The 23,660-nt window shown below is 61.0% G+C and overlaps 1 protein-coding gene across 1 annotated transcript; it reads left to right on the top strand.

Annotated features, from left to right (window-relative positions):
• Nucleotides 1–1,351: 1,351 nt before the first annotated feature.
• On the top strand, nt 1,352–22,382 carry CRB2 (crumbs cell polarity complex component 2). The gene is made up of 13 exons (XM_060102136.1): nt 1,352–1,445; nt 7,826–8,149; nt 10,492–10,687; nt 10,816–10,955; nt 11,452–11,637; nt 11,812–11,925; nt 14,841–15,713; nt 15,803–16,311; nt 16,886–17,051; nt 17,838–18,621; nt 19,460–19,576; nt 20,215–20,332; nt 22,158–22,382. Exons 1-13 carry the CDS (start codon nt 1,352–1,354, stop codon nt 22,380–22,382), a joined length of 3,846 nt encoding a protein of 1,281 aa, XP_059958119.1.
• Nucleotides 22,383–23,660: the final 1,278 nt, after the last annotated feature.

Here is a 23,660-nt window from a genome sequence, read left to right as displayed (position 1 = left end):
CCACTGCCCATCCCTCGAGCTCAGCCTGGAGCTCCATCAATTTACTCAGTTCTGTCTCTCCAGACTGTGCCCTCGAGGTGTCAGGGACACATCCAGAGCCCAGCATAGGGCCTGGGTGGCCTGAGTCCATGGCCTGAGTCACTGAATTGGGCCAAACAGGGGTGAGTTGGCAGGGGCCAGTTGCTCATTTCAGGAAGTCCTTTCAGCAAGGGGATTCTCCTTTCACTGGAGCTGAGGGCGGTGGAAGAATGGGCTGGTTTTTGATGTTGTAGTGCCTTTGAGATGACCTAGATTCCTGGGTCCAGGTCCCCGCGAGAACTCCTCCTCTCCACCCAAACAACATTCCCCTCTCCAGCCTGGAGCAAGCAAACATCAAGAGCAGCAGGAGACTGTAAGGTTGGACAAGAAGAAGGACTTCCCAGCCCATGGAGAGGGAAAGCTTGCTGCTTAGTTAGAGCTGCCAGTTCTGTAGAATGGGCTGCCTTGGATTGTTATGAGGTTTTTGGAGTTGTAAACAGCAAAGGCGAAGATCTAGGCCAAAGGGGAGAAATAGAAAAGACTCAGTTTGGCGGCTGAAGGGATGGTGAGGGTCGGGGGAGCCGGGGGCCTCATCCTGAGGGCGGAGGTGAGAGGGGCTGTGTGTGGCAGTGTGGGGCCCATGGGAGTGAAGAGGTGGGGAGCGGCCAGGAGCTCGTGGTGGATTGAACGTGGGGAGTGGGGAGGGAGGCGTCAGCTGCAGGGGGTGCTGGAGGGGTGTGGGGGGGGAGGCGGGATGCCTTCTCAGGTGGGCAGCCCTGGGAGGGAGCAGGCTGGGAGGAACAAGCTGAGTGGGAGGGGCTGGGGCTTCCAGCAGAGAGGAGGTGGGAGGGGAGCTCGGGCTGGGCTGGGGAGGGAGGCCTGGGCTAAGAGAAGATGGGGGTGGGCAGGGTGGGATCACGCAGGACTTGGGAGTAGCTGGTATCATCTGGTGAGAAGAACAGCCCCCAGAACAGAAATGTCTCTGAGGAGGCTGAGGCAGCTGGACCTGAGAGGTGGGAGGAAAAGGGGGGGGACGTCTGGAGGGGGAGAAGGGTGGGCCCTTAGACAAGGTCAGACCCATGGGGGCCCCCGAGGCCTCATCTGGAGTCTGGAGCCCTGGGCTCGGGGAGCGGGCTGGGTCAGACCCCTCCTCTAGGCCCTACTCAAGGTGGACCCGCCTGCGAGGGCAGGGGAGGGGGAGGGGGAGGGGAGGGGGAGGGGCAGGCGGGAGGGGCCGGGCCTCTGTCCACGGCATTAGTGCTGGTTGGAGGGAGACGGGGGTGTGGAGCCAGCCAGGCCGCCCGTTCCCACAGCCGCCGAGCAAAGCGCTGCCATGGCGCTGGCCCGGCCTGGGACCCGGGACCCCAGGCCCCCGGCCCCTCTCCTGCTGCTGCTGCTCGGGAGCTCTGCCCTCGCCCTCCCGGCCGGTGAGTTGGGGGCCGAGCCTTGGGGGACCCAGGTCTGGGTCTGTCCACAAAGCAGCACCCCAGGCCGTGGGGCGTCCGTGTGGGGTGCCGGGCCCGACTGCAGGGTGCAGGAGGGTGTGCAGCTGGGGGCCACTGGAGCTCGCGTGGTCACGGGGGACTTCGTGGGGGGATCGCCACCGGCCGGGGTCCGGGTAAGGGGTGGGCCGTGTGTCTTGGAGGGGTGTTGGGCTGGGCTGTTCTGGCCTGTGAGGCCCGAGTCTGGGGGCTCTCATGTGAGTTGTGCGCAGGTTATGGGCTGTGGGCGCGTCTAAGCTGTGAGGCGGGGCAGCTGTCCCGCGCGAGCCAGGGGTTGTGTCTGAGGCTCTGTGCGTGTGGTGGGCTATATCCCAGCGCCAGTTGCGGGGTGCAAGTTACTGAGTGGGTTGAACTGTATCCTTGCTCTCGACACGGGGACGTGGGGTGGGGGCAGCAGACCCCAGCCCAGTGGATCGGGGTGGAGAAGAGGGAAGGAGACCCAGGGCTTCTGCCTGCATCCCCTCCGTTTGGTGATCGCCCTGCTTGCACTGCGGGGCTGGGGGTGCTCTGGCGTCCCTGGGGAGTGGCTGGGCATCTGGGAACACATGTGTCCACCGCTGCCCCCTCCCCGCTCCCCCGAGTTCCCAGATCAAGCTGAAAGGGCTTCGTGAAGCCAGACCCCGTTCACCAAGAGGTTTTTGCTTTTGTCCAAGTGGATTCACGTGTGCGCCGGCCTGGAATTCCTCCTGGGGGGTCTGGGGATGCTTTGTCTTGGTCACTATAGCTACAGGGCCAGGCCTGGGAAGTCCTGTGCAGGAGGGCGGCCTGGGCTCCGCTGCAGCGGGGGAGCCCCCACCTCCTCACAGTCCCAGGATGTGGGTCCAACCCTCTCAGGCCCCTCCCTGGGGCCTTCCTCAGCCTCTCGCAGGGCCCGGCTCACAAAACCTTCGTCTCCTCTCCTCTCCTCTCCTCTCCACAGGGCCCTTGCGGAGGATGAGGCCCCTGTTTTGCAAGGGAGGAAACTGAGGTTCAGAGAAGGATGGGGGCTTACAAGCTGGGCCCCTGAGGCAAATCGAAGAGGAGCTGGGGGCCTGCTCTCTGCACAAGGGGCATGAAATCCTGGCCTGTCCCGTACCGTACAGTGCACACACACAGGCATGTGCACACACAGATCGCACAAATGCACCTGCACACACACACGTGCACTGCCCCCACACCAGCACAGTGGTGTGGCATGTACAAGGGCACACAGAGGCACGTGTAGACCCGCCACACATGCACTCGAGCACACACACCTACCTGTACGTGACACATGCACACAGGTGTGCACTCACACTCAGATGTACCTTCACATGAACCTTGTGGCAAAGTGAACACTAAGTAGATAGATGCTACCGAAGGGAGTGGACGCTGATATACACACTCACCCGCACGCAGCCCTGCTGGGATTCCCAGGACCAGCCTTTCCCCCTGCAATTTTGGCACAGGGGGCCCCCTCCCTGGGGATCGCCGAAAGCTGGGGTGCAGTGCTATGGGCATGAACATTTCTGGATGCCAGGACCCAAGGCCTGACTGCCAGGAGGAGACGGGCCGGGGATGATGTCACTTGAAAAGTAATTTCCATTCCAGAGGGGATAGGGGTTCTGGATGCCCTGGGCCCCTGGCTCTGCTGCCCACCCCTGCCAGGCCCTGAGCGGGGCCCTCCCTCCTGGGCCTACTCTGCCACAAAGGCGGGCTGGTTGCTAGGAGAGCGCCAAGCATCTTGGAGCACAATGGGGCACATCGGGGCTCTCACATCCTTCCCGGCTGCCTGCACACCAGGGAGGCCAGCTGACAAAGGGGCAGCAAGTCCAGCCCCCAAGTCCGGCCCCTCTTCCAGCCAGAGCTGGGTGGGGGCTTGCAGGACCGAGGCAGGGAGCAGGGAGCCACACACAAATGCTCTAACGTCAAGATTTGTTGGATAGTCAGTGTTTGCCCCAAGTAAAGATCTGTTGGCAAGTGAATAAATAATACCATCAGCCTGTACGTGCTGCTGCAGGACTAACATGATTGAATTTAATTCTCACAACAGCCCTATGAAGTCGACTCTGATACCCCCAGCTTACAGAGGAGGAAAGCGAGGCCCAGAGAGGGTCAGTAACTTACCCAGAGTCACAGCTTGTGTGTGGCAGGGCCAGGATTTCACAGGCGCCTATGGGACTCGTCTATGTAAAGTGACATCTCCTCTCTGTGCTTCTGTCTAAGGGGGGCAAACCAGCTCACTCTGAGGGCTGCTACAAGAATCCGATAAGAAAATGCAGCAGTTCTCCAACTTAGGTTTGGCGTGGAATCCCGTTTCAAAGGAAATTTTAGAAAGGAGCCGGAAGCCACTAATAGTTAAAAGTGGCCTGCTGGGGTGGCAGGCCTGGGAACCCATCTGCCCGGTCTCACCCCCATTCCAGCAAGTGCCTCCATGGCCCCAGCCCACTGAGACCACGGTCTGGAAACATTGGAATTTGCCAACGGCAGGCAAAGGGTAGGCAGTGGATCCGCGACAGCTATTGTGGGGATTACCAAAATTATGTCTTTTAACCTCAGGTGATAAACATTTTTGTAAAAGACTATTCCAAACTCTGCTGCCTTATTAGAGGCATTTTAGCCCTTTCCCGACGGCTCTGTCTCCGCTGCGCTGCAGTGTTATTCAGTCCTACCCTTGGGGCCTCGTGCTATTAGATGGGCAGTTTTTTCCCTATGCCAGAAGCACATCTTATGGGATCTTGGGTGGCTTCTCAGATACATTCTCTTTTTTGCCTTGTCAAGATGGGAAGCTTTACAAAACCCACCCTCAGCAAACACTTCTCATCAGTCGTTGGCAGTTCTCATTAGGCCTGTTACAAGTGCAAATAAAGTAGGAGTAACTAGGCACGGAGTGAAGCCGGAAGCACCGTGCAATTGCTAGCAGCTGGATTCTGGATAGGCAGGGAAGACTGCCTGCTCTGCCCAGGCTGATATTGGAACCTTCACTCTCAGGCAAGCCTTCCGAGACTCTTTCAGTGCCTGGGGGAGGCTGGGCTAGAATGCTCTAAAATGACAATACATGGGCGGCAATTTAGAGTTTGCAAAGTGGGAATTTCACATGCATTGGGAGATGTGGACTTCATAGAAGTCTGGAAATGATCTGCTTCTTAGTTTTTTGAGGAATGATCCTGGGCAAGTTTATCAACCTGAGTTAGAGAAACAGTTTTCTTACTGGCACCCACCTTTTCCAGTTTGAATCAAACACAATAATGTAATAATAGATGCAAGATGTGTAGCACAGCTACACGTGCACTCACGAAATGGTTCCCGTTATTATAATCCTGTCCTTTCCATGAAGAAAATCCTCTTCCCGGAGGTGGGTTCGGGGCCTTCCCAGGGCAGGGCAGCAGGTCCAAGGGGAGGGGCGGGTGTCCGTTAATCCTTCCCCCGCCAGGTCGTCCCAGGCAGCCTGAGAGGTCAGGAGGGATTTGTAAAGATAAGCATAGGCCCCTCGTCACCCTGGCAACAGGCCACGCCCCTCCAGCCAGGCTGGGAAGGCCCCTTCTCCATCCCGCCATCCTCACCTCTCCTCCCCTCAGCCCTGGGCTAGCCAGGCCTCCTGGGCTCGCTCCCTGGAGGCAGAGAGCCCAAGGTCAGTGCTTGTTCCCAGGCCTCAACGTGCAAAGGAGTCCCCTCCCCAGGGAGCATGTTGCAATGCAGATTCTTGGGCCCCAGACCCAAGTGTTCTGCATCTCTGGGTCTGGAGTGGGGCCCAGGAATCCGTATTCTTTATATAGGCCCTGGGGTGATTCTGGAACCCCCAGAGTGGAGGCTCTGGAGCAGTGAGACCTGGGTTTGGATTCCAGCCCCTCCTAGGGAACTGTGAAGTCGCTTATCTCTGAGCCTCACTTTCCTCAACTGTAAAAAAATGAATGATAGCACTATCCACCCCCTAAGGTAACTGTAAAGACACAGATTACACAAGAGAGATGGCTGTGCCTCACATGCAGGCTTCTGGCACCACTGCAGGCCTCCTAGGGCAGACAGCTCCTTCCCTCTCTGCCTGCAGGAACTCCTTCCTCCAGTGGGGCTGGGCTCGGCCTCCTGGGGCTCCGTCATACAGGGTCATGGGCCACCTGCTCCCACAGTGACGAAGCACCTTCCCCTGTCCCCACAGGTGCTGCCTCCTCAGCCTGCTCTGAATCAGGGGCAAAGCTCCAGACTGGGGTGGGGTCCCTTGGGTCACACAGATGAGGGGTGGCGCTTGCCGGGATTAAATGAAGGGCCTGTTGGCATAGGACCCAACAGCCAGGGCCCTTCAAGTGGGAGCTGTGACCACTGTGCTGCTCCTCCCGAGTGTGCTGGGTCCAGGGACCCTGACTGTAATGGCCAGAGCCCTCCCTGAAGGCTCGCTGGTGCCAGGGCTTCACTCACGTTCCCTCAGTGGCCCCTCACAACACTCACAAGGCGGGCACTGTTCACACCCCAGATACAAGCCGGGTCTGATGCCTAAAGCTGTGTCCTTTCCCCAGGAAGCCTGATCCACTCACCCCCATCAGAGCATCTCCCCATCCCAATCAGACCATCTTCCCACCCCCATCAGACTATTTAGCCCTGGTGGACCAGGCTCTATACTGATCCGCCACCATGGCTCAGGGTGGGAAGAAGAAAGACAAGCTGCCCATAAGCCCCTCAGAGAGGCCCAGATGGCCCCTGCCCTCACTGATGAGACCAGGCTTGGGGGAGCGGAGCTGTGGGCCGAGAGAGTCTGTGGAGCCCAGAGCCCTAGAAGGTCATCTTGGCCTGACAGTGTTTCAGACCCCCTGTCCCCTTGCCACACACCTGGCCCTGGGTGGGTGCTTGCCCCTACCCACTCTTGGTGAGGATCTTGGAGAGCAAGCCCATGTTGAGCTGTACCAGGTGCTTTGGGAGCTGGGCTGTGGGGCTGACAGCTGGGTTCTCTCCCTGGGTCCATTGGTCAGTCGGTACCTCTGTCTCCCTGTCCCCCATCCTGCTTGGCCCTGGCTGGCAAGGGTGGGGGCTGGCTGGTGGACAGCCCTGCCTGGTGGAATGTGGACGACGCCTGAGAGGCTGTCGAGCCTTATCTGGGGGTCTTCGCTGGGTGGGGGAGGGGAGGCACAGGGCCCGAAGCTGTTCCGGGGCCTGGTTAGCGTCTGGATGACAACCTGGGTGGGGGAGGGGCGCCTCCTGGAGCCCCGGGTCTGTCCGAGGTGCCTCCTTCTCGCGGGCGGTTCCCGTTCCTCCATCACTTACTGAGTTCCTACCCCGAGTGGGCACTTGACTGCCGTCCCTGAGGCTCTCAATCCTTCCATATCCTACGAGGCACGTACTATTATCAACCCTCTTCAGACTGGGGAACGAAGGCTCAGTAGTAGAAATGACTTGCCCAAGGTCTCATAGCTTGTTGGCGGAGTGGGGATTTGAACCCAGGGCTGTTTGGCTTCAAAGCTTCAAAAGTTCTTACACCAGCATGACACTGACAGGCTCTTAGCAAGGGGGGGTGGGAGGTGGGGCGGGCTACAGATCAGGAGATGACCCTTTAAGTGAGGGAGCTCTGCCTTGAGGAGGTGTCGTAGTGGCTGGAGCCAGGAGTTCAGTCAGCTCATCTCAATACCTGCCCTGAACCCTGTGACCTCGGCCAGTCTGGCCACTCGCACTTGCTGATGGCGGTGGATACAGTGAGGGCCAGGGATCCTCTGAGAAGTTCCCAGGCCAGCAGAGCCAGGAGGGGAGGAGGGGTGGAGGGGGGAGAGGGGCCTTTGAAGTCCTCCATCTCCAGTTTCACGCAGGGATGGAGTTACCAGACCCCCAGCAGGAGCAGTGGAGTGGGTGGGCAGTGGGAGGAGACACCCTCCCGGGAGGGAGCAGGCCGGGGATCCCCTCCCCAGGTGGGGCTGGAGCACACGGACAGACCCTGAGGGCTAAGCCAGCACTAACTTGCTGTGTGACCTCAGGCAAGAGCCCTCACTTTCACCCTGGAGCCTGGATCCGCTCTCTTGTAAAATGGGCCTGACAGGGCCTGCTTCCGAGGGGCACTGCGGGGATGCGAGAAGCTCACAGGGTGAGTGGGCATCTGCTCACTAATCCTGCCCGGGGAGCCAGGCAGCCCGGGTCCTATTTCCCTGCTATGGAGGCACCCCTGAAACCATTCCCAGTTCTGGGTGCAGATGCGTGCAACCTGCTGGGACCTGGTGTGTAGACCCCCTGGCGCTCCCTCCATCCTCCTGAGTACTGACGGAGCCCTGCTGCTCTCTGACTCTGGGATCTGGGGATGGGCCTGGGTGTGGGGAGGGGAGTGTCCTGGTAGCCGATGTCCACCCTGCCCAGCCAGTTTCCTCTCTCTACAGGAATGGCGCCTTCGGACCCCCCAGGTGCCTGTGCCTCAGACCCATGTGCTCCAGGGACCGAGTGCCAGGCAACAGAGAATGGTGGCTATACCTGTGGACCCCTGGAGCCCCGGGGCTGTGCCAGTCAGCCATGCCACCACGGCGCTCTGTGTGTGCCCCAGGCTCCAGACCCCAGTGGCTTCCGCTGCTACTGCGTGCCCGGATTCCAGGGCCCTCGCTGTGAGCTGGACATCGATGAGTGTGCATCCCGGCCCTGCCACCACGGGGCCACCTGCCACAACCTGGCCGATCGCTACGAGTGCCGCTGCCCCCTCGGCTATGCAGGTAATGGCCCCAGCTGTTCCTGGAGGTGTGTGTAATGTCCACCCCATCAGCGACTCAGGGTTGTCAAATCACGAATTCAGCTCTGACCTTCGCAGAGAGACACCCCCCAGGCATCCTGGCAGCTCTAGGGTGTACCCTCTCTTGGTCATGCTGCGGAATTAATGCTTCTCGGGCTAACCTGGCAGCTCTGGATGAGAGTGCGATGACTGAGCGCTGGCACGGTGCCTGGCACACTACAGACACTGGACAAATGTTATTTCAGTCCCTTGTAGGGCTCAGGCAGTGCTGGTAGCGGAGACACCCCTCAGGCATCTCTGGGACCAGAGTGCAGATATGCCTGGCTTGGCTTTAACCAGGACACGTCTAGACAGTACTTGTAGCATCGACTCACTCCAGACCCATCAGGCTGTAGCACAGACATCCTCTGGTGGCTCGTCTGATGGTTCTGGAGCACGACACCCGGGTATGGTTCAGGTTGTCATGTGGACCCTCTCCCCTGGGGGCAGGAGCCCCCAGAGTTCCTGCATAGAGACACTGGTGGTCTTGCTCAAACTGTAACGTAGATGTACCCCTAGGGATCTCTGCTGTCTTGAGGGGGACAGTTCCCTCCTCCAGAGTATGGCCCTGTCCCAGTCCCATCCACCCTCCAAGGCGAGAGCATCCTGGAGCAACTGCCTGGAAGTCAGGAAGGAGGGCGCAGCTAGGGACAGGTCTGGGAGCGAGGCTAGGTCTAGGGCAGCTGGGAGCCTGCAGTGTGGACACTCCAGGTTCTATTCAACCCTGAATTCAGATGACTCTCTCTGAGGGCAGAGGGCAGTTTGAGGTCTAAGAGGTACACTTGGGGGCTGGGCTCTGGGAGAGGGGGCATACAGTGGAGAGATGGATCTCAGCACACAGATGAAAATGAACTTTGGAAACGGGTTCCATGTACCTTTCTCATCATTTGAGAGTTCAGGTGTCTGGATAGATTAGTTGTGGATGCGTGAGTGGGTCATGTAAAGGCCTCTGTGTCTGCCAGTATCCACGGGTGTCTGGGATCCCTGAACGCGTTTGTGGGAAAGTCTGTGTGTGGGTGCCAGCAGGTGTGTGCGTGCCCAGATGTGCGGTGCTCAGACACTTTGGGTAATGCTTTCTGGGTGAGTTGTGGATGTGAGTGGGGGCAGCGTCCGCTGTGATTCATTTCCTCCTCCTTCCCTTCCCAGCCAGGCGGGGGAGGTTGGGATTCCAGGCGGCCTGGGCCTGGCTCCCCCTGGCACAGAGGGTGGGAGTGGGGCTGGGTCACAGGAAGGAGGGCCCCTGTTTTGTGCTCACTGAGCCAGGAAGGGGGGAAGGTTCCAGCTGGAGCCAGCTGGGTCCCCAGCCCCCCACGACCAATCCCACTTAGGGGGCAGAGGCAGGGCCACTGGAGTGTACAATGACAAACGGGCTCCACGATGAGCTCAGGCGGTACATTTCCAAACCCTGAGATCCTCCATCTCCCTTCATCTCCACAGCCCCTCCCCTGAGAGCCTCCCAACTGTCTTGGTTTTATCCAGGACTGAGAGGGTCCCCAAGACACAGGACTTCCAGTTGTAAAAGCAAGACAGTGCAGGGAAAGCCTGAAGGAGTTGGCTACCTTGGTCCAGCATCTCCCACCGGGTATGCCCCTCCTTGCTGGGGTCCCTCCTTACACCCTCCACGAAAAGCCAGCAGAGCGAAATGTAGAGAGGACTATATATCAGCTGCTTAAAACTTTTAGGATAAGCTCGGATTGTGTTACTTGGCCCCCAAGGCCTGACACTCCCCACTCCTGCCCCACCTCCTTCACTCTTCCCTTTGCTCCCCGACCCTCCATGCCCCTGCCCCAAGCAGGTCTTCACCAATAGTCTCTCTGAGAGACCTACAGTCTCTCTGGAATCCAACTGCTCACACAGCCCCCTATCCTAGTCTAGCGAATGCCCCCTCAATGCTTCAAGTCTCTTCTTCCAAGAAGCCTTCCCTGACTCTCAATTCCCCAGTCTAAGACCCTGCCTCTTGCTGTCACAGGATCTAGCACGTACCCACTGTTGAGCTTATCAAAAGTAAAAATCAGCCCTCATTTACGTAATATTGACCTAATCCCCGTCTCCTGGGCTAGACTGGTATGAGCTCAAGGGGGCAGGGATGTCTGTGTTGTTTCAACCCCACTGTTATTGCTGGCGCAAGAAACACCTGCTCTGGATGAATGGAACAGCGGATTCTCTCTTTGGATCCTGACGCTCCGCTTCTGGTCAGTCTGGAGCACGTTTCGGGTCAGCCTGGCTCGGCCTCATTCGCTCTCCCTCTGGGCGGCCATCTCTTTGTCTCTCTCGGTCCCTGTCCAGGCGTGACCTGCGAGGCGGAGGTGGACGAGTGTGCTTCGGCGCCCTGCCTGCACGGGGGCTCATGCCTGGATGGCCTGGGCTCCTACCGCTGCGTGTGCGCGCCGGGCTTCGGGGGTGCCAGCTGCCAGCTGGACCTGGACGAGTGCCAGAGCCAGCCGTGCGTGCACGGGGGCGTATGCCACGACCTGGTCAACGGGTGAGCGGGCGGCCGGGTGCCCTCAAGCGGTGAGGCTGCGCGGTGGGCGGCGGGGTGGGGGCCGCGATGGAGACGGGGAGCTGGAGGTTCGGGCGCGTGCTCAGCTCCGGTCGCGCGCCCCCCTGCAGGTTCCGGTGCGACTGCGCGGACACGGGCTACGAGGGCGCGCGCTGCGAGCAGGAGGTGCTGGAGTGCGCGTCGGCGCCCTGCGCGCACAACGCGTCCTGCCTCGAGGGCCTCGGGAGCTTCCGCTGCCTCTGCTGGCCAGGTGTGTGTGCGCGTGCGCGAGAGCGTGTGCGCGTGCGCGCTCGCACGCCTAGTGGGGCGGGGGCGCAGGCTGAGGAGGAGTGCCCTGGGACAACCTGGCGGTGCGCACACAACCTGAGTGGACTAAGTCCAGTGTGTGCCTGTGCCTGCAACTCCTCTGAGCCTCAGTTTCCTGATCTGCTAAACAGGGCTAATCACAGTACCTGCTCCTGGGCTGTTCCGAGGAGAGTAAAAAGGTGTAGCGCCCATCAGGCCTTGGTACAGGGCCCCACACGTGCAGACTGCTCAGTAATGCTAGTAATCATAGTCACATGATGCTGATGCTGGTGAAGGCTGCACTGGTCATTCCTACCCCCTCAGTGTGTCCCTCCCTCGGAATATCCGTGACCATATTCTGAGCTGTTGTCCCCGCCTGGCCCTGGGCTGGCCTGGCAGCAGTGGAGGGGTGCTGCTTGGTGACCCCCTGTGACCTGACGCCCACCTGTGTGTGTCCCCAGGCTACAGCGGCGAGCGGTGCGAGGTGGATGAGGATGAATGTGCAGTGGGCCCCTGTCAGCACGGGGGCCAGTGCCTGCAGCGCTCCGACCCAGCCCTCTATGGGGGCATCCAGGCCGCCTTCCCAGGTGCCTTCAGCTTCCGCCATGCCGCTGGCTTCCTGTGCCGCTGCCCTCCGGGCTTTGAGGGTGAGCCCCCTTCCAGGGAAGCAGGTCTGTAGTGTCCAGATGCGCGGGAGGGATGCCGAAGCTGGGTTCAAGCACCTCTCTCTGGCCTCAGTCTCCCTAGCTATAAAACGGGCCCTTTCCAGTTCCAGTCTGGCTCCGAGGGAGCTGTGGGAACCACAGCTGGGCTTCTTGCAGGGGACGACTGCGGTGTGGACGTGGACGAGTGTGCCTCACGGCCATGCCTCAGTGGAGGCCTCTGCCAGGACCTGCCCAATGGCTTCCAGTGCCACTGTTCAGATGGCTACACAGGTGCCTGGGGTGCGGTGGGCACTGGGGCAGGGCAAGGTCAGAGTCGGTGGACCTGGGGCGAGAAGGTTCCTTCTGGCTGATGTTTGGAGGCTGGATTGATGGGGTCAAGGACATTAGGGAGGAGGTGGGTGTGGTGGCCAGGTGACAGGTAAGAGGGCTGAGCTGGGACCTGGGCTTTGGAGGTGGGAGTGAGGGGAAAACATTCTGGAGTGGAGGTTGAGAAATATGTATGAGGGGCACGCTACAGGCCCTGAGGGTTTTTCCAGGTGTGAGTGGGAGGTGGCAGGGATGCCGGCCGAGTTTCTGCCCTGGGTGACATTGGGTAGAGGATGGTGAGTTCAGCCTTGTCCATACTGAGTCTGAGTGTCTGTGGAGCACCTACAGGGAGGAGCCTGGGTGGGGGCTGGTGATCTGGGGTCTGTGGCCCAGGAGAGGGGCCTGAGACTGGGGGTCCTGCAGCTGGAGTCTCAGGCAGCCAAGGTTATCCAGGAGAAAGTGTGGAGTGTTGGGCAGAGAAAGCCCTAGACACCTGACATCAAAGGGCTGAGCAGAGGCCGAGGGGCCTGCAGGGAGGACAGGGCAGTTCGGCCAGGACAGAGGAGGTAAAAACGGTGGGTGTGTGTGTGAGGTGGGGGTGTGTGTGGTGGAGGTGGAGGGAGTGTGGTGTGGGGGTGGGGGTGTGTGTGGTGTGGGGGGGTGTGGTGGAGGGAGGGGTGTGGTGTGTGTGTGTGTGTGTGTGTGGTGGATTATGGGGGGAGTGTGGTGGACGGCGGGGGCTGTTACGGAAAGCTGCAGGCAGTGTCTGGAGAAGGATGAGCTTGACCTTTGGAGAGCTGGGGCGTGCTGGGCAGGAGCTGGGCCTGCAGAAAGCCTCTCCCTGACTTGGGTACAGAGGATGCGGAGACACACAGACACCCTTCCCTGCGGATACCGATGAACCCGAGGACCTCCTCACACAGCACGGAGTGTCCCTGCCCCCTCTGGAATGCCTGTGACGCTTCCCCCACACCCGCCCGCATTCCTGCTCAGACAAGCTGCCTCCTCTCCCTGGCACCGCTCCTGGGCACAGGCTCCCCTGCCTGGGGGAAGGAGGTGGTGATCACCACCGTCCCTTCCACTCTCACCCCCCAAAGGTGCTGGGGGCTCAGCATCCCACTTCTGGGTGGCCAAAACCTCTGGGCACCCGGAAAACCCATCTCCTGCCCCCATGGGCTGAGGTTCCTTGAGTCCTTGCCCACTCCCAGGCACAGTGCCCCAGAAACAGTGGCCTCGTGGGTGCCTGGCACACACTGGGCCCACTGCAGCATGCCCTGCGTCTGAAGAGTATTCTCTGCATTGTTTTCCTCCTCACCAAAGCCCCACGAGGTAGGGTTCTAAATCCCCATCTTACAGATGAAGCCATAGAGGCTTTAGAGAGGGCGCGTCATCCCCCCAGGTTAGCGGGAGCCCAGCTCCTCCGCAGGCTGAGCTCAGCTGATGGGTGGCAGGGAGGTCAGACCTCTGAGGTCAAGGACCCGGAGGGGGAGCCCCGGCTGTGGGGCTGCTCCGCCCCCATCCTCCCTTGGGGTTGTGCTGGGCGTGGGGGAGGCCAGTGCCTGGCATTCCTGGGTCAGCTCTGAAGGAGGCGCTGGCCAGGCGGGGAGCTCGGCTCTCCAGCCTCGGTGCCTGCCCACCACTCTCAGCCTGTCTGTGGGGAAAGGCAATGGGGCTGCGGGCTCTGCGGACCTTCCTGTGGGTGTTGTGGCTCCTGGCAGGTATGCAGGGCTGGGGCCTTGGGCAGGGGGAGGTGGGACTGGCCGTCCCCAGAAGGAGGCGGTGGTGTTTGTAGGCTGACTGGGGCCAGGATTCAAATCCTGGCGGCTTCTCTGGGCTTGGGTTCCCCTGGCTGGGTTACGTGGGCAGGGCTGGCCTCAGTGGTCTTGTGGAGGCTCTGGCTGAGCAGGGGTTGGGCTGTAGCCTCTTGACCCACGCTGGGGCCACAGCACCTGGCATGGGAGCCCCTGGAGGGGAGGGTGACCTCACAGCCAGTGCCAGGGCCCTAGGGCAGAGGGACAGGGTGGGGGGTGTTAGAACCAGGGGCTACTCGAGTGCCACAGATGCATCCATCCATCCCCACTCCCTCCTCCATTTCACCTCTCTGTCCACAAAGGCCATACCAAGTCCTTTGCTGGGTACCAATGACATATCCAGGCCCCTGGAGGAGATCTCAGCTGAGTAAACAGATACTTTCAATACTGGGTTCTGGGGAGCTGTGCCTGGGAGTGGGCAAGGAGTTGGGAGTCAGAGAAAGCCTCCTAGGGTACTGGCCATTTGAATTTGGGCTTTGCTGGATGAGTCGGAGTTTGAAAGGCAGGGTTAGGGAGAACGAGGCATTCGAGAGAGCAATATGAGCAAAGCCCCTGAGGCAGGACTTCCCAGGAAATGTTTGGAGGAACAGGCAGCTCAGGGTTTGCAGGGAGCAGGGTTGAGATATGAACTCCTGGTAGGACCCAGGCCACGAGCAATCTCGAATGCCAGGGTGAGTGATTGGACCTTAAGTAGCAGAGGAACCTGACCAGGTGATGCTTTTAGAGAGATCTCTGGCTACTTGTAGAGATGGATGATGGAGGCTGGTGAACTAGAGGACACTAGACTATGGCCTAGAGAGCTGGTGAGGCAGGGGAGGCGAGGTGGGAGGAAAGGGGGCACTGGAGAGTATTTAGGGGATTGAATCAACTCACAAGATATGGTAAAGGAAGGAGTACCTTGGATTCCAGCCCCTGGGGACTTCAGGGGACCTTGAGAAACCCTTTGGAAATTGGGAATGGGTTTGGTTGATAGATGCTGAGGTCCCCGTCCCAAGAGGCAGCTACGCTCTGGGTCAAGACTGTGGTTCTGGCCTTGGGTGCTGAGCCTTGCCCTGGTCTCTCCTGAAGGCCTGACATGTCAGGAAGATGTGGACGAATGCCTGTCGGAGCCCTGCCTCCATGGCGGGACCTGCGAAGACACCGTGGCGGGCTACGTCTGTTGGTGCCCAGAGGCCTGGGGTGGACGTGACTGTTCTGTGCAGCTCACTGGCTGCCAAGGCCACACTTGTCCGCTGGCTGCCACCTGCATCCCCACCTTCCAGTCAGGGGTACACGGTTATGCTTGCCGCTGCCCACCTGGTACCCGTGGACCTTTCTGTGGCCAGAATACCACCTTCTCCGTTGTGGCTGGGAACCCTGTGCGGGCTTCGGTGCCAGCTGGTGGCTCCCTGAGTCTGGCACTGAGGTTTCGTACTACGATACCTGCTGGTGCCTTGGCCACTCGCTCTGATACTCAGGGCAGCTTGGAGCTGGCACTGGTGGAGGCCACGCTTCAGGCCACATTCTGGAGCCACGGCAACAATGTGTGCATCCTGAGGCTGCTGGACCTGCCCCTAAACGACGGCCACTGGCACCGAGTGGAGGTGATGCTCCGCCTTGGGGTCCTGGAGATGCGGCTTTGGCACGAGGGCTGCCCTGCCCACCTCTGTGTGGCCTCCAGTCCTGTGGCCCCGCCTCCTACGGCTTCCCCGGCCCCGACGCCTGCTGGGTTCTGCTCCACGCAGCTGGGTGGCGTGGCCTTTACGGGCTGCCTCCAGGACGTGCACGTGGACGGGCACCTCCTGCTGCCTGAGGATCTCAGCGAGAACGTCGTCCTGGGCTGCGGGCGCCAGGAGCAGTGTCACCCTCCGCCTTGTGCCCACGCAGGGGTCTGCGTGGACCTGTGGACTCACTTCCGTTGTGACTGCCCCCGGCCCTATAGCGGTCCCACATGTGCTGATGGTGAGAAACGAGCCAGGTGAGCCCCAGGGCAGGGGCTGTGCCTGCCCCCAGCCCACAGGCCTCATGCCCGGCACCCTCTCCCCCTGCAGAAGTTCCTGCTGCCACCTTTGGCTTGGGGGGCACCCTGAGCTCTGCCTCCTTCCTGCTCGACCAGCCGCCAGGCCCCAACCTCACCATGTCCTTCCTCCTCCGCACGCGGGAACGTGCTGGCCTTCTGCTCCAACTTGCCAACGGTTCAGTAGCTGGCCTGACAGTGTTCCTGCGCGAGGGCCAGATCTGGGCTGAGGTGCTGGGCAGTCCTGCCCTGGTGCTTCCCGGGCGCTGGGATGATGGGCTCCGCCACCTGGTGGCGCTCAGCTTTGGGCCTGATCAGCTGCAGGGCTTGGGGCAGCAGGTGCACGTGGGCGGGAGGCTCCTCCCTGCGGACGCCCAGCCCTGGGGTGGGCCCTTCCGAGGCTGCATTCAGGACTTGCGACTCAACAGCCTCCACCTCCCCTTCTTTCCACCGCTGCTGGAGAACTCCAGCCTGCCCAGTATGCCGGGCAGCAGGCAGTCCTGGAACCTCACCATGGGCTGTGTCTCCGAGGACACGTGCAGTGTGAGTGCCACGGGGAAAGGGTGGGTCCTTTTTCCGGGGTCCACCCTGCTTCGCTGGGGGTTAGCATGTCCTTCTCCTGGTCAGGTCGGCACCAGGAGGTGGAGTGCCCGCCCAAGGTCCCAGTGCTGGAGAGACACAGAGCAGGGTTCACTTTCATCTCCTCTCTGGCCAGCTGCTCTGGCCCTCTGGTAGTCCCCATACCTCTCCTCTCAGTCCTAATCTGAGACAGACACCCTGACCCAGGCAGAGGGCTGCCCAAGCCTTTCTGTGGGAGTTGCTTGGGGCACAGGGACACCCAGGTTCATGAACAAAGCACCAGCTCTAGGATTGGAATAGCCTGGGTGTGAACTCTGGCTCCTCTATTTACTGGCTAGGTGACTCAGCAAGTGGTTTCTCCTCTCTGAGCCTCAGTTTCCTCATCTGTAAAATGGGAACGCTAGTTACTTTTCTATTTGTTTGTGAGGAGGTAATGTATCTGTACTAGGTGCTCAATGAAGAACCACTGCAAGGATGGTTATGGTGGGGAGATGCTAGCCCCAGGCCTGAGCCAGTCCCTGCCCTGATTCTCCTGCAGCCTCAGCCCTGTCTCAATGGTGGGACTTGCCTTGTCTCCTGGAATGACTTCCACTGCACCTGCCCTGCTAACTTCACTGGGCCCACATGTGCCCAGCAGCTGTGGTGTCCTGGCCAGCCCTGTCTCCCGCCTGCCACCTGTGAGGAGGTCCCTGATGGCTTTGTCTGTGAGTGCCTGCCCTGGAAAGCCCACATGCTGGGTGCTGGACACCCAAGCTGGGTTAGATCCCACCCCTGCTTTCAGGACTCAGAGACAGTGGACCAGGATGCCAACAGCCCCAGCCCAGTGTGGTTGGGCCACTGCATCCAGAAGGACAGGCTTTTTGGAGGAAGAGAGCACTTGCTAGGTTTTCAAGGGCAAATAAGACTCTGACCGGGCACAGGGAAGGACATTTCAGGAAGGGGGCAAAGCATGTGCAAAGGCATGAGGTTTATAAGAACTGAAACACAAGTAGAGGTATCAGCGTTGCTAGGGTCCTTGAATGCTAGGCCAGGCAGCTTGGGACTTCTTGCCAAGGGCAATGGAGAGCCATGGGAGGACCAGCAGGAGAAGGCCATGGTCAGCAGTTTTAAAAGATGACTGTGTTATAATATTAAAATGATTGCAATGAAGAGTGAGCCACAGTGATGACACAGGGCCACTTCACTAAGGAGAGAAGGAGGCAGATTTTCCAAGGTGTTATTGTTGCCTGGTCTGTGACCTGGAGGGCAGGGTGGGCACAGTAGGGTAGGTCTCCCCAGCCCGGAGCTGGTTCTTTGTAGGTAGAGAGTTATGAGGTGTGTGGGGGGGGACAGTTCCTGGGATTAGATGATAGGTGGGTGGGCATGCCCCCGCCCCCAGACCGCGGGGGTGTGGGGAGCGGGGTCGGCAGACTGGTCCCCGCATCACCCAAGTGTGCCTGGGCTGGGCTGGGTACCGATAGACCTTCCTCCGACGCTCTCTCTCCCTGCAGGTGTGGCTGAGGCCACGTTCCGCGAGGGACCCCCGGCGGAATTCAGCGGGCACAACGCGTCATCCGGGCGCGCGCTCAGCGGCCTCTCTCTGGCCTTCCGCACGCGGGACCCCGAGGCCGGGCTGTTGCGCGCCGCGGACACCCCCGACACCGTCTGGCTGGCCGTGCGCAACGGCTCGCTGGCGGCCGGCGTGCGCAGTGGCCCCGGCCTGCCTGGCGCGGTGCTGCCGGCGCCCGGGCCGCGCGTGGCCGACGGCGCCTGGCACCGCGTGCGCCTGGCCATGGAACGCCCCGCGGCCTCCGCGTCGCGGTGGCTGATGTGGTTGGACGGCGCGGCGACGCCCGTGGCGCTGCAGGGCCTGGCCGGCGACCTGGACTTTCTGCGCGGCCCGGGCGGCGCGCGCGTCCTGCTGGCCGAGAACTTCACGGGCTGCCTGGGCCGCGTGGCGCTCGGCGGCCTCCCGCTGCCCCTTGCAGGCCCGCGGCCCGACGCGGCCTCCGGCTCCCGGGAGCCCTTCTCGGCCTGGCCCGGCGCGCCGGTTCCGCGCCTCGGCTGCCTCGGTGCGCCCGTGTGTGTCCCCTCGCCCTGCCTGAACGGCGGCGTCTGCCGCGACCTCTTCGACGCCTTCGCCTGCGCCTGCGGCCTGGGCTGGGAGGGTCCGCGCTGCGAGGCCCGCGCCGACCCGTGTCGCTCAGCGCCCTGTGCCCGCGGCCGCTGCCACGCGCGCCCAGACGGCCGCTTCGAGTGCCGCTGCCCGCCTGGCTTCGCGGGCCCGCGCTGCCGGTGCGCACGGCCAGCCGGGGGCGGCCTGGGTCCGAGGGGTCCGGCGGTTACGGGGCAGGGGTGGGGACCCCGGGGGCGGGGGGTGGGGAAGATTAGTCCGGAAGCCCGGGTGCGGATGCGCTGGTTCCGTGGGCCAGACACGTCCCTTCTCTGAGCCACCGCGCTGTTATCTGTAACTTGGGAACAACAGCTCCCTAGAGTTGCCAGAAAAAATACGGGACACCCGGGTAAATTTGAATTTGAGCTAAACAACGCTGTCGCCTGGGAGTCGGGGTGGGGGAACCCCGAGCTAGTGTCGGAAGAAAACCTAGAGGCTCTCCTGCCGAGCTGCCCACCACGGATGCCCTCCTTCGTCAGTCCCGTGGGACAGGGGCAGGCAGAGATGGTCCGAGTCTTGGCCGCTTCCCTTATTCAGTCTGGCTATGACTCCCCACTCCTTTTGGAGCCAAGCTTACGGAGTAGTATCTGGCAGAGGCCTGAATCCCCCTCTCTACGCAAAGAATGTCAGGCCCAAGCTCTGTGTCTAGGAGGCAGCTCTTGCCCCGGGAGACTACTTACATTTCATCAGCTCCTCGGAGGACTCAGCCTCGAAGGGTTCAGCCCGATGTTGTACACCTTGGTGGGGGTAGGGCTGGAGTCGCAGAGTGGCAGCCCTATGTCCCACCCCTTCCACCCTAGAAACGGCTTCCATGACTGACGGCAGGGTCTCCAGGAGGTGGCTCTGAATTCCTTGAATGACAATGCAGAGGCTCTGGTCACCTCAGTGACCCACGGGCGTGGGGGTGGGCCAGGTCCTAGGTGTCCTGTCCCTAGGCCAGCCTCTGTGCTTTCTCCTCAGGTTGCCTGTCCTGCCAGAGGAGTGCAGCCTGAATGTCACCTGCCTCAGTGGTGGCCCGTGTGAGGGTGGGCCCCAGGGTGCCAACTGCAGCTGCCAGGAGAGCTTTGCTGGCCAGAGGTGGGTCTGGGGTCCAGGGGCCTGGGAGGTGGGCTGGTGAGTGTGGAGAGTTGGGCAGGGCGGGCCTCTGGATCCCCTCCAGCCAGGGCAGGTGGAGTGGGGTACGGATCCTTGCTCACCTTCTCAGCCCTCACTGTCGTCACAGTGCCAGACAGTACACCTCTCTTGCTTGAATTCTTTCCCTCTGGGGCTTCCAAGACCATCCTGTGTTATGCAGACACCTGCTGGGAAGTAGTTGCCTGGTGGTGTTTCTTAGAGCTCTGTGCTCAGCCCACCTCCCACTCCTCCACCTGGGGAGACTGTAAAAATGCAGGTTCTTGGCCCACTCCAGACAGTCAGCACCCCTGGGCAGGTGTCCGTACACAAGCTCCCCCTGTGCTTCTGGTGGAGTGACAGTCATTCTGTCGTGAATGCTGGGGTGAAGGGGCGTGGTAGCTGATGGAGATCACATTCAGCTTCAGTCACCTGGCAGGGCCCAGCCAGGGAGGGGCAGCGCTGGGGACAGTGGATGAATGAGCATTGATGCCAGTGTGTGCAGGGGGTGGGGGAGGGGTTGAGGAAGTAAAGGAGCTGGGGGAACAAGAGGCAGCCTGGGAGGGAGCAGCTGTCTCAGCCCCACCCATGTCCCTGCCTCCCAGGTGTCAGATCCCCTGTGAAGCCAACCCCTGCTTGAATGGTGGCACCTGCCGGACAGCTGGTGGGGTATATGAATGTATCTGCAGTGCAGGCTTCTCAGGCCAGTTCTGCGAAGTGGTGGTGAGTGATGCCCGAGGGGGTGGGTGCCCTGTTTTGGACTTTGGTGAGATGATGTCACGGGGGAGCGTATACAGCACCCGTGGAGCTGTTCCTGGGCCAGGCCTGTCACTGGGTGGTGGGGAGCAGGGAAAGGAGACTCAGGCCGCTTCCACACACCCGCACAGGAGGGCCCCCAGCATCCCTCTGGGGGCTGCAGGGAAACAGCTGGGCTTTGCCAAGTCTGATCTGGGCCAGGATTCAGGGCCCACAGGATCTTGGAATTCTGGGATTTACGTTGGTGAATACGAGAGCCTGTAATCTCTGGTGGTTTCTGAGCCAGGATTCTAGAGTAGGAAGATGTGGGGAGCCTGGGATTCTGAGCCAGAGAAGGCTTGGGAAGGCTTGGCTGCCGTGAAGGCAGCCCCTGACCCCAGGGAAGCTCAGCTGAGGAGGGGTCCAAATAGATGGGGGCCAGCAGGAAGCTTGAGCTTGAACCTCCCTCTGGCCCCCTCCCCACTAAGGGGCAGAACAGACTCTGCAGGCCCAGCGGGAAGTGAGCCCAGAGTGGGAGCAGCAGCGAGGGACGAAGCCTGGGGAGGAGCCTTGATCTCCACAGGCTTCTGGCAGCCTGGGTCATAAACCCCAAATCTCTCTGCTTCTGGGGAATGTTTCCTTTCAAGTTGAACTTTACAGCCTCTGGCATTCCCCCCCCCCCGCCCCCCTCCTCCTAGGGAGGAAATGGCTTTACAGCTCCTCCTGAAGTGCCCAGGGCCAGAGCCTGGGGAGGGCCCATTCAGGGCTGGGATGAATTTTTCTCTACAGCCTTGGGCACCTTCTTCAGGGCTGGGGGCTGAGACTTGGGACCCAGGTCACAGTGGGCTGAGAAGTCTCATGGGACAGAGGGAGGGCCGGTGAATCTGAGGCCCTGGGCCTCTGCCCCCTGCAAGTCAGTGATTCTGGAGCTTCAGAACTCCAGGTCTGTCTGTAGAATCTTTGATGGGGGCAGCGGGCCCGCCCTGGTGGATTCTGAACTCGCCAGCAGCCAGGTCAGCCTGCTGCAGCTCATGCCCTGCACGGGCCCCCTGGCTGGCGAGCCTCTCCTGCTACTGCCTGAGATGCCTCCCACTTGGGGGTTGAGCATGGTCTCCACAGACACTTGAAAACCCAGACTGCCCTTTGGGTTCGGGAGGGATCAAGTCCCATCACTTCAGATTGGGTGTTTATTGAGAGAGGCAGGGTGGCAGGGCTGGGCACTGAGGCCCACCTTGGCCAGTTGAAGGAAGGACCTTCGGCTGGAATTCGAGACTGAAGAACGGTGGTGTGAGCTGGGCATGGGCGTGGCGTCGGGGGCGGACAGAGGAGGGCAGTGCCAGTCCCGGCTTGACCCCCACTAGTCATGTGTCTGGGGGGATCTGGGCAGAGCCTCTGTTTTCTCCTCTAATATTTATCGAGTGCCTACTGAGCAGGCTCTGCTGTGCGCTTTGGGATACACGGGTAAACAAGAGAAGCCAAAGATTCCTGTCCTCACGGAAGAAGGGGGTGTCCTCGCTCGCACTTCCTCAGATCACTGTAGGGTTTACATGAAATCCCACACACGGTGCTGAGCTCCTAGTAGGCATTCAATAAATGTTTTCTCTCCTCCTAGCCAGAACCCCTTTGTTGTACAGGAATCCCCTTGCGGTGCCTCTAATAGGTAGCTCCCAGGCACTTGCTTGCATACCTCTGGGGCCAGGTCTCTCACTACCTCCCAGGGACGCCTCCGCCCAGCGATGCTTTTTCCTCTCCTCTGAAGGAACTGGGTCTCCCCGCCTCCATGGTCTTAGGCGTGTTATTGCATCTCTTCCAGAAGGGCCTGTCGCTGCCGCTGCCGTTCCCGCTGCTGGAGGTGGCAGTGCCTGCGGCCTGCGCCTGCCTCCTCCTCCTCCTCTTGGGGCTCCTCTCAGGGATCCTGGCGGCCAGAAAGCGCCGCCAGTCAGAGGGCACCTACAGCCCGAGCCAGCAGGAGGTGGCCGGAGCCCGGCTGGAGATGGACAGCGTCCTCAAGGTGCCACCTGAGGAGAGACTCATCTAGGCCCACCTGGCTGTGGCTCCAGCACCTGTGAGGTCCTCAGCTTCTACCTGGAGACCGAAGGAAGCCACTTTCGGGAGCCTTCCGGGCCTCGGGGAGCTGCTGCAGGGCCCAGGATACCTGCTGGGGAAGTGTCCCCTTTGCTGGGAGCCCTTGCCCCGTCCTGGACTGAGGGGAAGGGGTGCGCTCAGGGAAGCAGAGAGAGGCCTGGCGAGGTTGTGGACATTCTCCATCCAACCGCCCGGTCTTACCTTGGCAGGCACACGGCTGTGCCGGGAGGAGCACCTGTGGGTGCACACGATGTGTTCAGGAGTGTGTGTGAGTGTGTGCGCGCGCATGTGTGTTTGTACCTGGGCCTGTTGATCTGCAGATACCAGTGTGAGTGTTATGGATGGGGCTCACGGGCATGTCCACGTCTTTGCTGTTTGTGCACGTGACTGTGTAGTGAGTGCAGCTGGGCAGTGGAGACCCACCTTCTCAGCCCCGGGGCAGGGGCAGCCCAGGGCCACGAGTTCTCCTGGAGGCCAGGCCAGGGCTTGCCCAAGGACCAAAGCCCCAGCTCCAGCAGCTTCTCCCACCTCCGGAGGCTGCCCGGGCCCTGGAGGCAGCTGGAAGTCAGTGGGGTGGGGGGCATGAGCCAGAGGTTAATGTGTGAGCTCCTGCTCCCCAGACAAATGCTCCCTGAGGCAGGTGTCTCTGCCCTCTGCCGCAGCCAGGCACCCGCTGGGATGCAGACTGAGGGGCAGACCTGCAGGAGCGGGGGTGGGGGGGGAGGTGTCTGGGCCACTGCAGCCTTCCTCCTGCAGGCCTGTCACTTACAGAGTGGGGAAAGCAGCCCTTGCCTACCTCACAGGGCTGCTGTGAGGGTCGGGCGGGGCAACAGTGGGGAAGGAGCTCTGGAATTCGTTAAAGTCCAGTCTGCTGTGAGGGCTGCCTGGGTCATCCCAAGGTGTCGGGAAGGGAGAGGGAGAGGGCGGGGAAGGGGCCTCCCTGAGGGGTAGCAAGGAGGCCAGAGGGCGATGACAGAGGAGCAACCCTCCCTGCCCACCTCGTGGTTCTCCAGCCCCTCCGGCATCAGCGCTCTCCTCTCCAGGCTGCCTGGCGAGTCCGCTCTTTCACCTGCAGACCAGTCACCTCTCTAATGGCCGCTGGGAGGATTCGAGGAGGGCCTCGCAGGAAGCCCTCAGGGTTGTTTGCTGAGGCAGGTGCTCGGCAAATGTTGGCACTGTCTCTGTGTTGGGGCTGGTCCTGCGGACAGACAGATGAAGGGAAGAACTGGCC

The sequence above is a fragment of the Mesoplodon densirostris genome, chromosome 6, assembly GCF_025265405.1.
Source record: "Mesoplodon densirostris isolate mMesDen1 chromosome 6, mMesDen1 primary haplotype, whole genome shotgun sequence".
NCBI classification, from domain to species: domain Eukaryota; kingdom Metazoa; phylum Chordata; class Mammalia; order Artiodactyla; family Ziphiidae; genus Mesoplodon; species Mesoplodon densirostris.
This window is presented reverse-complemented; position numbering and strand designations above follow the sequence as displayed.